Here is a 12,556-nt window from a genome sequence, read left to right on the forward strand (position 1 = left end):
TGGGTGGCTTATAAATAGCACAAATTTATTGCTCAGAATTTTGGAGGCCGAAAGTCCAAGATCAGGATAGCAGCATGGTCAGGTTCTGGTGAAAGCCCTCTTCTGGGTTGCAGACTACCGACTTCTCCCTGTGTTCTCACATGGTGGAAGGAGCTAGGGAGCCCAGTGGGCTCTTTTTTAAGGTCACTAATCTCATTCATGAGGGTTCCACCCCCCTGACCTAAGTGCCTCCCAATGCCCCACCTCTTAACTACTGTCAATTGGGTATTTTGGATTTCAATATATGAATTCGGAGGGGACACATTCAGATCACTGCACACCCAAATTCATGTTTCTGACCCCAAACAGCACTTCAGACTCTTAATTCCAAGTGCATAATTGACTCTTGGATGTGTATTAGGCATCTCAAATTTAACAAGTCTGTTTCTGAACCTGCTCCGTTTCCAGTATTTCCTGTCTCAGTAAATGGGAGCATCCAATTGCCCAATCAGAATCATCTTGACTCCTCAATCCCTCAGAAAATTCTGTTGGCTCTATCTTCAAAATATATCTTTTCTCATCACCTCCATTGCTGCCACTTAATTTAGTTCACTATTTTCTTTCACAATGGGTTATTGCACACTTGCATCCCCTACAGTTTATTCTCCAGATAGTACCCATATGACTTATGTTCTCACTATGATTTGCCTTAAGCAATACAGCATTTCTTGCTGGTCGATGCATATGCCCATCCCTGCTCCCACCTCAGGGCCTTCGCCTTCTCTAAGATGCTCTTTCTCCAGATATAAATGTGGCTTATTTCCTGACTTCTTTCAGGTCTCTGGTCAAATAGCATCTCATCAGAGGGATCTTCCTGAGTTACCCTGTATAAAATAGCTCCCCACTTATAGCTGTTCTCTTTTGGGTTGATTATATATTATCACTTCTTTCCCCCTCTTTACTAGGTTTGAAGTTAGATATTCTACTTCTGTTCTTTTAGTGGTTACCCTGAATGTTACAACATGCTTTTTTTTAAATTTTTAAACTAAGTTTTATTGGAGCATAGTTGCGTTACAATGTTGTGTTAGCTTCTACTGCACAGCAAAATGAATCAGCCATTCATATACATATATCCCCTCCCTTTTGGATTTCCCTCCCATTTAGGACACCACAGTGCATTAAGTAGAGTTCCCTGTGCTATACAGTAGGTTCCCCTCAGTTGTCTATTTTATACATAGTGTCAATAGTGTATATGTGTCAATCCCAATCTCCCAATTCCTCCCACCCCACCCCTTTCCCCCTTGGTATCCATACATTTGTTCTTTACGTCTGTGTGTCTATTTCTGCTTTGCAACATGCATTTTTTAGAAACTTTATTAAATTATTATACTCATACAGAAAAGTGCATATATAGAGATAAATATCTTAATGAGTTTTCAAAATGTTAAACACATCTGTGTAACCAGCTCATAGGTTAAGAACAAATTATAGCCATCCAGAAGCAGTGCTCCCTTCCAGTCACTATCCTCTAAAAGGTAACTTCTAACACCATAGGTTAATTTCACCTGTTTTTGTATTTTATTTAAATAAAATTACATGTATTCTTTTGTATCTGGCTTCTTTTGCTCAATACTATATTTGTGAGGTTCATCAATATTGTTGTGTGTAGTTCTAGTCTCTATATTCATTGCTGTGTGTACTCTATTGTATGATATAACAATATTTATTTGCTCAGTCCACTGCTGATGGGCGTTGGGTGGTTTCCAGTTTGGGATTAATATAAAGAATGTTCTATGAACATTCTAGTATATGTCTTTTGGTAAATACATGTATCCATTTCTGTTGGTTATATAACAAAGGATAGGATTGCTGGATCATAATGTTCAGCTTCAGTAAATGCTACTACCAAATGCTTTTCTGAAATAGTTGTACCAATTTATACCCTCACCAAAAATACCTGAAATCTCTGGTCCTTGATTTTAATCTGGGTTAACTTATTAATTTTGTCCTTTATGTTTAGCACTTGTTATTCCATGTAATAAATCTATGCCCATTTCAAGGTTGTAAAAATACTCTCCTACTTTCTTCTAAAAAATTTTGTTTTATCTATCACATTTAGATTTGAAATCCATCAGGACTGATTTTTGTTTATGTTGTAAAGTAGAGGTCAATATAAAGGTCCAACTGACCCATCACCAACTTATTTAAAAGACCTTCTTTTCCTCCACCCTTTTTCTAAATCAGGTGACGGTATATATGTAGGTCTGAATTTGGACTCTTGTTCCTTTGTCAGTTTATCTATTCTTGCACCAATACCTACCTCATTGTCTTAATTACTGATACTATAACTTTATAATAGGTTTTCATATTCAGTAATATAAGTCTACTGGCTAACAATATACATTTTCTACTTATCAGAATGTATGTTAATGAATATCTCTACTCTTGTCTACAATAGTCCTTAGAGCACTTTAACTATAACACTTTAACTTAGAATACTTTAACTCAATTCACCATCTTCCCAATCTCTATGCCATTGTTTTTGGATATTAAATATTTTTCTTTAAACATCTTTACCAGAGTATAATTGCTTTACAATGGTGTGTTAGTTTCTGCTTTATAACAAAGTGAATCAGCTATACATATACATATACATATATCCCTGTATCTCCAAATCTATTTTTTTAACCTCACAAATTATTAAGATTTTTACTCTACATCATTAATGCTCCTTTATAGTCACATATTTTTTTTCTTTGTTCCTTTTTACATTTTTGTCCTTTTGTCTGGAATCATTTTCTTTCTGCCTAAAGTTCAGCCTTGAAAATTTTCTTTAATGTAGTCTGTTGGTGGCAAACTCTCTCATTTTTTTGGTCTGAAAATGTCTTTATTTCTCCTTTATTCTTGAAAGATTTTTTTAAAATTCTGCATTGAATTCTGTGTTGTCAATTATTTCCTTACAACACACTGAAGATTTCATCCCACTGTCTTCTGGCTTCCATTATCACAGATGATAAGTTAGCTGTCACAATGCTGCTTGTGCTAGTTATCAAAATTTGCCACTGTATTAATTAGGAATATCTGCATAATAAGTAACTCCAAAACTTAATGGCTTAAAAAAATAAACATTTTTTAATCTCACATTTTTTAATGAGTCAGTAATTCAGAGGCTGCTTAGTTGGGAGATTCTGGCTCAGAATTCAGTCAATATGAAGTTGCAGTAAGATGTCAGCTGAGATTGGAGTCATCCGAAGGCTTGGTTGGGGCTAAAGGATACACTTCCAAGATAGCTAACTCAAATGGCTGACAAGTTCCTCAGAGCAAGCAATCAAAGAGTGTGCAAAGCAGAAGTGGCAATGTGAAATCACATACTGTCACTTCCACCACATTCCACTCTTTTTTTTTTTTTTTTTTTGCCACTCTGCATGGCATGTGGGATCTTAGTTCCAAGACCAGGGATCTAACCCACGCCCCCTGCAGTGGAAGCATGGAGTCTTAATCACTGGACTGCCAGGGAATCCCACATTTTATTCTTTAGAAGTTAGTCTGACTCACATTCAAGGGGAGAGGGAGGAAGGAATGGGCATTTTTTTTTTTTTTTTTTTGCGGGCCTCTCACTGCTGTGGCCTCTCCCGTTGCGGAGCACAGGCTCCGGACGCGCAGGCTCAGCGACCATGGCTCACGGGCCCAGCCGCTCCGCGGCATGTGGGATCCTCCCGAACCGGGGCACGAACCCGTGTCCCCTGCATCGGCAGGCGGACTCTCAACCACTGCGCCACCAGGGAAGCCCGGGCATATTTTAAAACTACCACAGACACTTCTAAGATTTTCTCTTTGTCTTTAGTTTTTTTCAGTTTCACTATGATGTGTCTAGGTGTAGATTTCTCTTTATTTAACTCATTAGAGAGTTATTTGGCTTCTTAAATCTGTGATCTGTTTGCTTTCACAGGTATTAAAAAATATTTAGCCATTATCTCTTCAAATACTGTCTCTGTTTCTCCTCTTAAACTTATGCTAGATCTTTTCACTGTAACATCTATGTCTCTTATTCTCTCTTCCATATATTTCATCCTTTTGTTTCTTAATGCTTCATTCTAGATAATCTCTTCTGACCTACATTCCATTTCATTTATTCTCTATTCATATATGTCTAATCTGCCATTATATGCATTCAAGGAATTCTTAATTTTGTTACTGTATTTCTTTGTCATAGAGTTTCTATTTAGTTTTTTAAAAATATGTTATATCACTTTTTATAGTTTCCAGGTATCTGCCAAAACTGTCTGAGTTATCTTTTATTTCTTTAAACAAAGAAAACATAAATTGTTTTATACTTTGCATCTGGTAATTCCAAAAGCAGTTGTCTTTGTAGGTCTATTTCTGTTGTTTGTGTTTCTGCTGAAATACTCACTAGGAGTCTAGTTTCCCTGTGTACCGGTTTATCTTTAACTCTGTACTCACCATTTCTACAAAAACTTACATGTAGGAACAATCTAAGGCCTATAATTATAATGCTTTCCTCCAGAGAGGATTTGTATTTGTTTTTGCCAGGCATCTGATAGCATCTCAGTTAGAGCCCACCTTAAACCAAAATCAAGACTTGGACAGGCAATTTGACACTAGCCTGTAAATTCCCCTGAAGCTGTTCCACTTCCAATTCATTCTTCTCCTGAGTGTATAGCCCTTTGGGGTCCCAGTTATTATACAGAGGGTCTTCTGTTTCACTCCCCACACACTGTATTTTATTTACTTTTTCTTCTCTGAAGTGAAAAATTATAATTTTCCAGTTAGGTAAATACCCTCAGCAAAGGCATCTTCCAAGTCATATCATGTCCCAGGATCCTGGCTTTCCAGCTTTTGGTCTGGCAATTCCCTAATATCATGACATCTCTTAGACAGCTTGCTATGGGCTGAATAGCATCCCCCTAAAATTCAGATGTTGGAATCCTAACCCCCAGTACTTCAGAATGTGACTGTATTTAATCACATATTCAAGTGTTTAAGCTTGGTCACTTTAAAGAGGTGATTAATTTAGAATGAGGCATTGGGGTATACTCTAATCCAATCCAATCTTCATATGAGGAGATTTTAAGAAGTGTCCTTATAAAAAGAAGAAGAAAATTGGACACATAGAGAGACACTAGGGGCATGAAAGCACACAGAGGAAAGACCATGTGAGGTCATAGGGAGAAGGGAGCCATTTGTAAGCCAAGCAGAATGGCCTCAGGAGAAACCAGTCCTGCTGAGACCTGGATCCTGGGCTTTTAGCCTTCAAAACTGTGAGAAAATAAATTTCTGTTATTTAAGCCACCTAGTCTGTGGTATTTTGTTGTAGCAGCCCTAGCAAATTAATACATTCCTTTAAGAACTTCATATACTCTGCATGTATTCCAGAGTTTTATTTTTTAATTTGTCGTTTCCTGAGGGGGGTTGATATAAAGACGCTAGCCCACTGTTACCAGAAAGAGGAACTCCAGTCATCGCCTATCCCCCTCTCCACACGCTGCCTCCTTTTTCTTCATAGCCCTTACCATCACTTGGGGGATTATCTCTTTATTTTTCTATTTATTGTGGGCTGAAGAAAAGTGCACAACCTAAAAGTTGCATGTTAAGTTTCATTTGGGGAACTTGCTGAGGACTATAGCCTGGGAGACAGCCTTTCAGATAGCTCTGAGGAACTGCTTTGAAGAGGTAAAGGAGGAGCCAGGATACATAGGATTTTTTGCTGAAGAAAGACATGTAGTCAAACATAAAAAGATTACTGTTAATCTACGGACATCTCAAAAAATCTTAATGATTTTAGTGCTTTCCTGTCTATGGGAAGATGCAAGAGTCTGGGCTCATTGAAATTATTCCTTAGATACGCATCTTAACTATCTAGGGCCAGTATCCAGAGTGCAGAGTGTTTCCTGTTTGTCCCCATCCTGAATTCCCCTCAGTGGAGGGCTGCAGTGGCTGATGGCTTGATGGCAGGCAATTTGCTGTTTACTGGACTGGCAGGCGATATTCCCTTTCTACATTATTATTACCTATTTAATTTTGCCAGAATTAAGATCCAAGAAAGCAGGGACTGCGTTTTGATAACTGGTATCTCCCCAGAGACTGTAACAATGTGTGGCAGATATAGGCACTCAGAAGATAGTTGAATAAATGAACGAATGAACGACAGAGAAAGGGCTTCCCCACCAGAAGAGCTGGGCGGGCCACCTAGTCTCTTGGGACCACAGTCAGGAAACGCAGGCGGTCCGCCTGGGTGGCCGCTGACCAGGGTCTGGCAGCCCTGGGGACACGCGTGCCGCGGGGGAGTCCGGCGTAATCTGGGTTCCGGGTTTTCCGGAGCGCCTGCCTCCCTGGAGAGGGCGGGGCCCTCGCGGCTCCCCGTGGGCGGAGCGGGCGGCCAGGCGTGCTGAGCCGCCGGAAGAAGGGCGGGCGCCGGGGTTTGTGGCTGCACCGCAGCATCTGGGGCCGCACCCCGAACCCGCCAGGGCCCGGGCGAGAGCGACCGGGACACGGGCAAAGGCCACGGCGCGCCGGGAGGGTGGAGGCGCCGGGACACCCGGGCTGCGGCCCAGGAGGCTGGGCGCCGGTGGGCCTGGCTGCTGCCACCGGGCCGGCATCAAAGCAGCGGCCGGCGAGCTGTATCCTCGCCCGGGTCTGCGGGAAGCCGGTTCTGGGCACCCCTCGCATTGTGGCCCCCAAAGCCCTGCTCCCGGGGGTGCGGCCGGGAAAGGATACCGTGGAGGGGCGGTGGGTTCATCTGGTGCCGCAGCACCCGCCCTAGGCCGCCTCTTGGGAATTTGGAAAAGATTCCCCGGTCCCGTCCGGAGGCCGATAGTCCTCTGAGCTTCCGAAGGAAGCCTGCGTGAACGTTGGGCGTTTTTAAAAGAATCATTGTGTTGGGTGGGGATGTGGTCTGTCTATAAAAGGCCGGGAAAGAACAAAATCCGTCACCCACGGCCCTTCTCTAAAGAGACACCCTCTGGAGCTGAAAGCCTCAAGAACGGGCTCTCTCACGCCCCCATCTCTCGTCCTGCCAGCGTCCAAGGCCGGTCTGGTGAGTAGGAAGCTAAGCTGCCTGTGTCTGCAAGTCTCTAAGTCCGAGGGAGGCACGTCTGGGAGCAGTGAGAAGGGGCATCTCGAAATGAAGCTTCTCTGTTTTTAACCATTTCATAAGATTCGAAAGTTTCCTCACTTTGGTAACAAGCTATTTTACTTTCTATTTAATCAGGGTTTGGATATTTTCCACATGCTCCTATCCATAGGATGCTGCTCCTTTCTCTGCATCAGTCACAGCTGAAAACAAGAAGAAGCCTGCCCCACAAACTCCAAAAAGTTAGGCCAGCTCCCTTTCCAGGGAGCTAGGACTAGGGACTGTTCTTGGGGCCGGGATACACTGGACCTGGTCGCTGTGGAGGCACATGTCCAGATGCCAGGGGTTTCGATGAGATGATGAATTTGGGCTGTTTCCAAATTTTCCTGCTACAAACGGTTATGCAGTAGTCCTCATTATATTCAAAGTACTATATTTCCTCCGTTTGAAGACATACCCCTCTCCCCCAGTTGAACATTTCTGAAAGCAGGTTGTATCTTAACCCAGAGTAAAAGGACTTGCCAGCTTCTGGGCATCCACGTGGGTGGTGATGTGTCTGTCACTACTTGCCCGTGTGAAAACACAGCTATGTGATTTTTCCATCAGTTGAGATACTTGAAGTTTAAATTCAGATCTGTAATTGTTTTTAAAAAATAATTTTAAAAGGTAATGCTATGATTGCAACATTAAAGCAAAAGGTTTCTAATAAAGTCTATGAAGGCACTGTATTCCCAACATGGTTACAGCCCTATGAAGTACATTTATTATCTGCATTTTCTAGATGATGAGACTGAAGCTCAGAGAATTGAAGTGTCTTAGAGCTTTGAAGTGCAAGTGTCAGGATTCTAACCCAGGCTGTCTGGTTTCTAAACTTGCCCTCTTAACTCCCACGTCTGTATCCAGGCAGAAGATGCATGCAGCTTACCAGGAAGGAAGTCAAGGCAGGGACTGTGTATGTTTGTGTATCCTTGGTGTTTGTGTGTCACTGGCTGTTTATGAAAGTGTGTATAGAACTGGAAATTAAAGCCGCATCCAAAGCACCAATTATACTTACTTCCACACTGATGCCACATCTTTGTTTTTGGATCTTTTGCAGTTTTAAATATATTTCCGGAAGTTCTGGAGTTCTAGCTGTATGATCAGTTTTCTGGGTCCCTCCTCTCCTGCCTTTTGCTCCTCTAGAAGAATATGAAGAGGCATGTACTCAGACCTACTCAACCGGCCGCCTCCTAAGCAGGCAGTACTTAATTTCAGAAAGGAGTCACTTTTTCAGGGCTGTTAAAGCCACATTAGCCTCTAGGAGCCCCCAGGTTCTGGTGCCGCAGGGACCAAAGTCCTCAGGCCAAAGTCCTGAGGGCAGGAGATTGTGATCAGAGGAGGACCATACAACTGTGAGGCATCTCAGCAGAGGCTCTGGCAGTGTCCTCCCCAGAAGTGGACAAGGCCAGTCGGGTGGCATCATCATGCTACAGCAGCTCCTGATTACCCTGCCCACTGAGGCCAGCACCTGGGTGAAGTTGCACCATCCACGGAAGGCCAAGGAAGGGGCGCCCCTGTGGGAGGACGTGACCAAGATGTTTGAAGGAGAAGGTGAGAGAGGCTGATGGAGGGAGGGGATGGAGGTAGAGGAAGGGGTCTCAGTTTGCTTGCAGAAAGATAGGTACACACATCATTGAGGTGTCTCTAGGGGAGAAAATTGGAGGAAAGGAGGTCCTTGGGGCTCATGCTTATGGCTTTGGGGAAAGGGATAGCTGTGAGAGGAAATGTTGGGCTCTGGGCACTGGATCTTTGCAACACGTGTGCCATGCTGCTCCCATCTCATGTCCTCGAATGAACAGGACAGGAAGACAGAATTCAGGGTGTTCCCCACCAGCGGCTCCCAAGTGTGTAAGTGTGACTCACAGACATTGGGGTCAAAGGTTTCTACTTTCTTAAGCCCTCCAGTGGTTTTCCTTCACAAGTTTCAATCATTTTAACCCCAAACCAATATTTTTTTCTTTCTTTTCATCTCCTGCCAGGAAGAAGGAATGACATGCTTAGTTACTCTCATTTTACCTTGAAATATATGAGTTCATTGGGAAACATAACCAAGATTACACAGTATTTGGTGGTTGGGTCAGAATAGATGGGTGGACAGAGGAATTTGTATGTCTCATGTGGTCTCTTAGTTCATACCTATAACACTTCAAATCCAGCTTGTATTTGTTATATTCTAACTCTGTCAGGCAGGGGACTTTGCTAAGCATCTTGATGGATGGAAAAATGAATAATGATCTCTAATGCTAATTATTAATTGATGGAGATAGACACATACTCAGGTCAAAAGAATAGAAAGTAGCCTAAATACATTCTATGGTAAAATTCTTTTGGAAGACAAGAGACAGGAAACATTCTTCTGATTGTACTTATCAGAGAAAATTTCACAAAGCAGGTAGCATTGAATCGGGCCTTAAAAGATGTCTAAGCTTTTTTTACGGAAGAATTGAGGAAAAGATACAAAAGTGGGTACCTTGAAGAGTGGTTCAGAGAATGGAGACTATTCTAGTCTAACTAAGGGTTAAGAATGTGGTCAGTGTATGTGTCCCACAGATAAAGGATGGTGGTTAGAGGAAACTAATGCTGGGGAAATGTGCTTCAGGCAGATTATAGAGTGCCTTGAAGTCCATGGGAGGTGTTTGTATTTTTCTTTCTTGTCGGGAACCTTTGAACAAAGGAGTGGCTGGTAGGTCTGTGCTTTTGTACCAGCACTGGCCATTGGAAAGCATTAATGCCCAAAGCAATGCCCTGCAGATCCTCCTCATTAAGGAGGCTCCAGTCTGCTCTTGAGTTGCTCTGAATGTCCCTCTGTGAATGTTTTGAGAGGGGGGCCATATTCAGCAGATCTACAGGCAGTTTTTCTATTTGGGGGGTTTGGGGAGATGCAAACTTTCTGGCTCTTTTCCTTCCTCAGCTCTGCTGTCTCAGGATGCTGATGAGACCCAGGGAGAAAGTTTAAAGGATGAAGTGACTCCCGGGACCCGGACAACAGACTCCCAAGTGGGTTGAAGTTTCCTGTCACTTTCTTGACATGCTTTTTGGTTTTTAAGATTATGACTTGCCCTTTTCTGGGGAGTTGGGGTATATTGAGGCTAATTTCACCCAGGGAACTCAGTGCAAGTTAGTCTTTTACAGAAAACTGGGCCGCAGTGACAGCAGTTTCCTTACTCATAGAAAACGCTTGTTTCTAACCAACGTCTAGATCTAACGTTGTGCGAATTTTTGTAGAGAAAGCGAAATGAGTGATATAAATTCTAGCCCCTAAAAACTTGGGACCTAAGATAAACCTCAATTTTTTAAAAATAATTTATTTATTTATTTTTGGCTGCGTTGGGTCTTTGTTGCTGCATGTGGGCTTTCTCTAGTTGGGGCGAGCGGGGGCTACTCTTCGTTGCAGTGTGCAGGCTTATTGCGGTGGCTTCTCTTGTTGCGGAGCACGGGCTTTAGGCACGTGGGCTTCAGTAGTTGTGGCTTGTGGGCTCAGCAGTTGTGGCTCGTGGGCTCTAGAGCGCAGGCTCAGTAGTTGTGGTGCACAGGCTTAGTTGCTCCGCGACATGTGGGATCTTTCCGAACCAGGGATGGAACCCATGTCCCCTGCATTGGCAAGCGGATTCTTAACCACTGCACCACCAGGGAAGTCCGATAAACCTCAATTTTTATGAGTATTTCATACTCAAAAACAAACTTAGTGAGAATAAAGTTTTGACATTTTTAGTGAGGTACATCTATCACTTCATGAGGTGGCCCTTAGAATAGTGTCTGGAGCAGAGGTCAAACTGCAGCCAAAGACGTGAGAAGAGAAGAAATGGTCAGGCCACAGAGCGTACACATTAGACAGGCTGGGCAGTTACAACAGGGTGTGGAAACTGTGTCCTTACCACCTGGTAGAAGCATAGGTGAAACAGAAGGAAAACTGTAGAATAAATGAGAAAGGAAGACTGTTAAAGAGGAGATGTTATTCGAGGACAGAAGAGTTTTAGGTGAGAACTTGGGTTCTGAAATTAGATGGTACAGGATTTGAACTCATCTCCTGTGTTTACTTGCTCGGTGATTTTTTTTAGCTGTTTACAATCCCAGTTTCCTCTGTTAATTCAGATGCTAACACCTTTTAGGATTGAAATGTATTCCAGGGTTATTTCTGGTAATATGGAAGAAGTAATAATATTCTAATTATTTGAAGAGGTATCTTATATCTACATTCCACTTATCTGGAATTCTTACCACCTGACTGACATTTGTCAAAAACTGGTGGGATTCTTAGCACTGGGATAAGATTAAATTTCTTAAAATTGAGTTGTAATTTACATATAGGAAAATACACTTAAGGGAGTACATAGTTCTATTTTGACATATGTATATACCATGTAACCAAATCAAGATATAGAGCATTTCCACCATCTCAGAATGTTCCCTTGTGCCCCTTTCCAATTAAAACTCTGTTTTACCCCCAGTAGAGAGTACATGGGGTCTCTGCATTATTTCTTACAACTGCATGTAAATCTACAATTAAAATTATATAATAAATCTGTAATCTCAAAATAAAAAGTTTACTTTAAAAAAGAATCTAAAAAAAAAATTTATATGCTGCAGTGGTTAGGTATAGTGCTCTACAAATGTCAGTTAGGTTAAGTTGGTTGACAGGTTGTTCAAATCTATATCCTTGATGAATTTTTGTCTACTTGTTCCGTCATTTACTGAGAGGAGTGTTAAAATCTCTAATTATTATAGTTTCATCTATATCTCCCTTTAGTTCTGTCAACTCTGCTTTATTTATTTTGAATTCTGTTATCAGGTGCATAAACACATAGGATTGTTGTCTTCTTGATGGACTGACCATTTATCATTACGAAATGTCTCTTCTTTATGCCTCATAATATTCTTCTTCCTAAGCCCACTTTGTCTGATTTAACATAGCTCCTCCAGTGTTTTTAGTTATTGTTGGTATAGGATAGCTTTTTCTCATTCTTTCACTTTCTTTTTTAAATTTTATTTATTTATTTATTTTTGGCTGCATTGGGTCTTTGTTGCTGCGCCTGGGCTTTCTCTAGTTGTGGCGAGTGGGGGCTACTCTTCATTGTGGTGCACGGGCTTCTCATTGTGGTGGCGTCTCTTGTTGTGGAGCATGGGCTCTAGGGTGCGCGGGCTTCAGTAGTTGTGGCATGCGGGCTCAGTAGTTGTGGTTCGTGGGCTCTAGAGTGCAGGCTCAGTAGTTGTGGCACACGGGCTTAGTTGCTCCGTGGCATGTGGGATCTTCCTGGACCAGGGAATCAAACCCGTGTCCCCTGCATTGGCAGGCAGATTCTTAACCACTGTGCCACCAGGGAAGTCCCTCATTCTTTTACTTTTAACTTATTTGTGCCTTTATATTTAAAGTGTGACCTTCTTAAATATAGCTGGGTTGTGCTTGCTTAGTACATTTACAGTTACATAATCATTGATGTGGTGGGATTT

At 42.2% G+C, this 12,556-nt stretch overlaps 1 protein-coding gene across 1 annotated transcript in view; it reads left to right on the forward strand.

Annotated features, from left to right (window-relative positions):
• Nucleotides 1-12,556, forward strand: part of LOC137208786 (zinc finger protein 184-like) — a 36,941-nt gene that overhangs the window by 15,882 nt on the left and 8,503 nt on the right. The window contains exons 7-10 of the mRNA XM_067709468.1: nucleotides 6,319-6,726; nucleotides 6,906-7,033; nucleotides 8,444-8,659; nucleotides 10,020-10,105. Of these exons, the coding sequence (XP_067565569.1) occupies nucleotides 6,319-6,726; nucleotides 6,906-7,033; nucleotides 8,444-8,659; nucleotides 10,020-10,105 (838 nt within the window). The remainder of the gene's footprint in view (nucleotides 1-6,318; nucleotides 6,727-6,905; nucleotides 7,034-8,443; nucleotides 8,660-10,019; nucleotides 10,106-12,556) is intronic.

Source organism: Pseudorca crassidens, chromosome 2 (genome assembly GCF_039906515.1).
Source record: "Pseudorca crassidens isolate mPseCra1 chromosome 2, mPseCra1.hap1, whole genome shotgun sequence".
In the NCBI taxonomy this organism is placed as follows: domain Eukaryota; kingdom Metazoa; phylum Chordata; class Mammalia; order Artiodactyla; family Delphinidae; genus Pseudorca; species Pseudorca crassidens.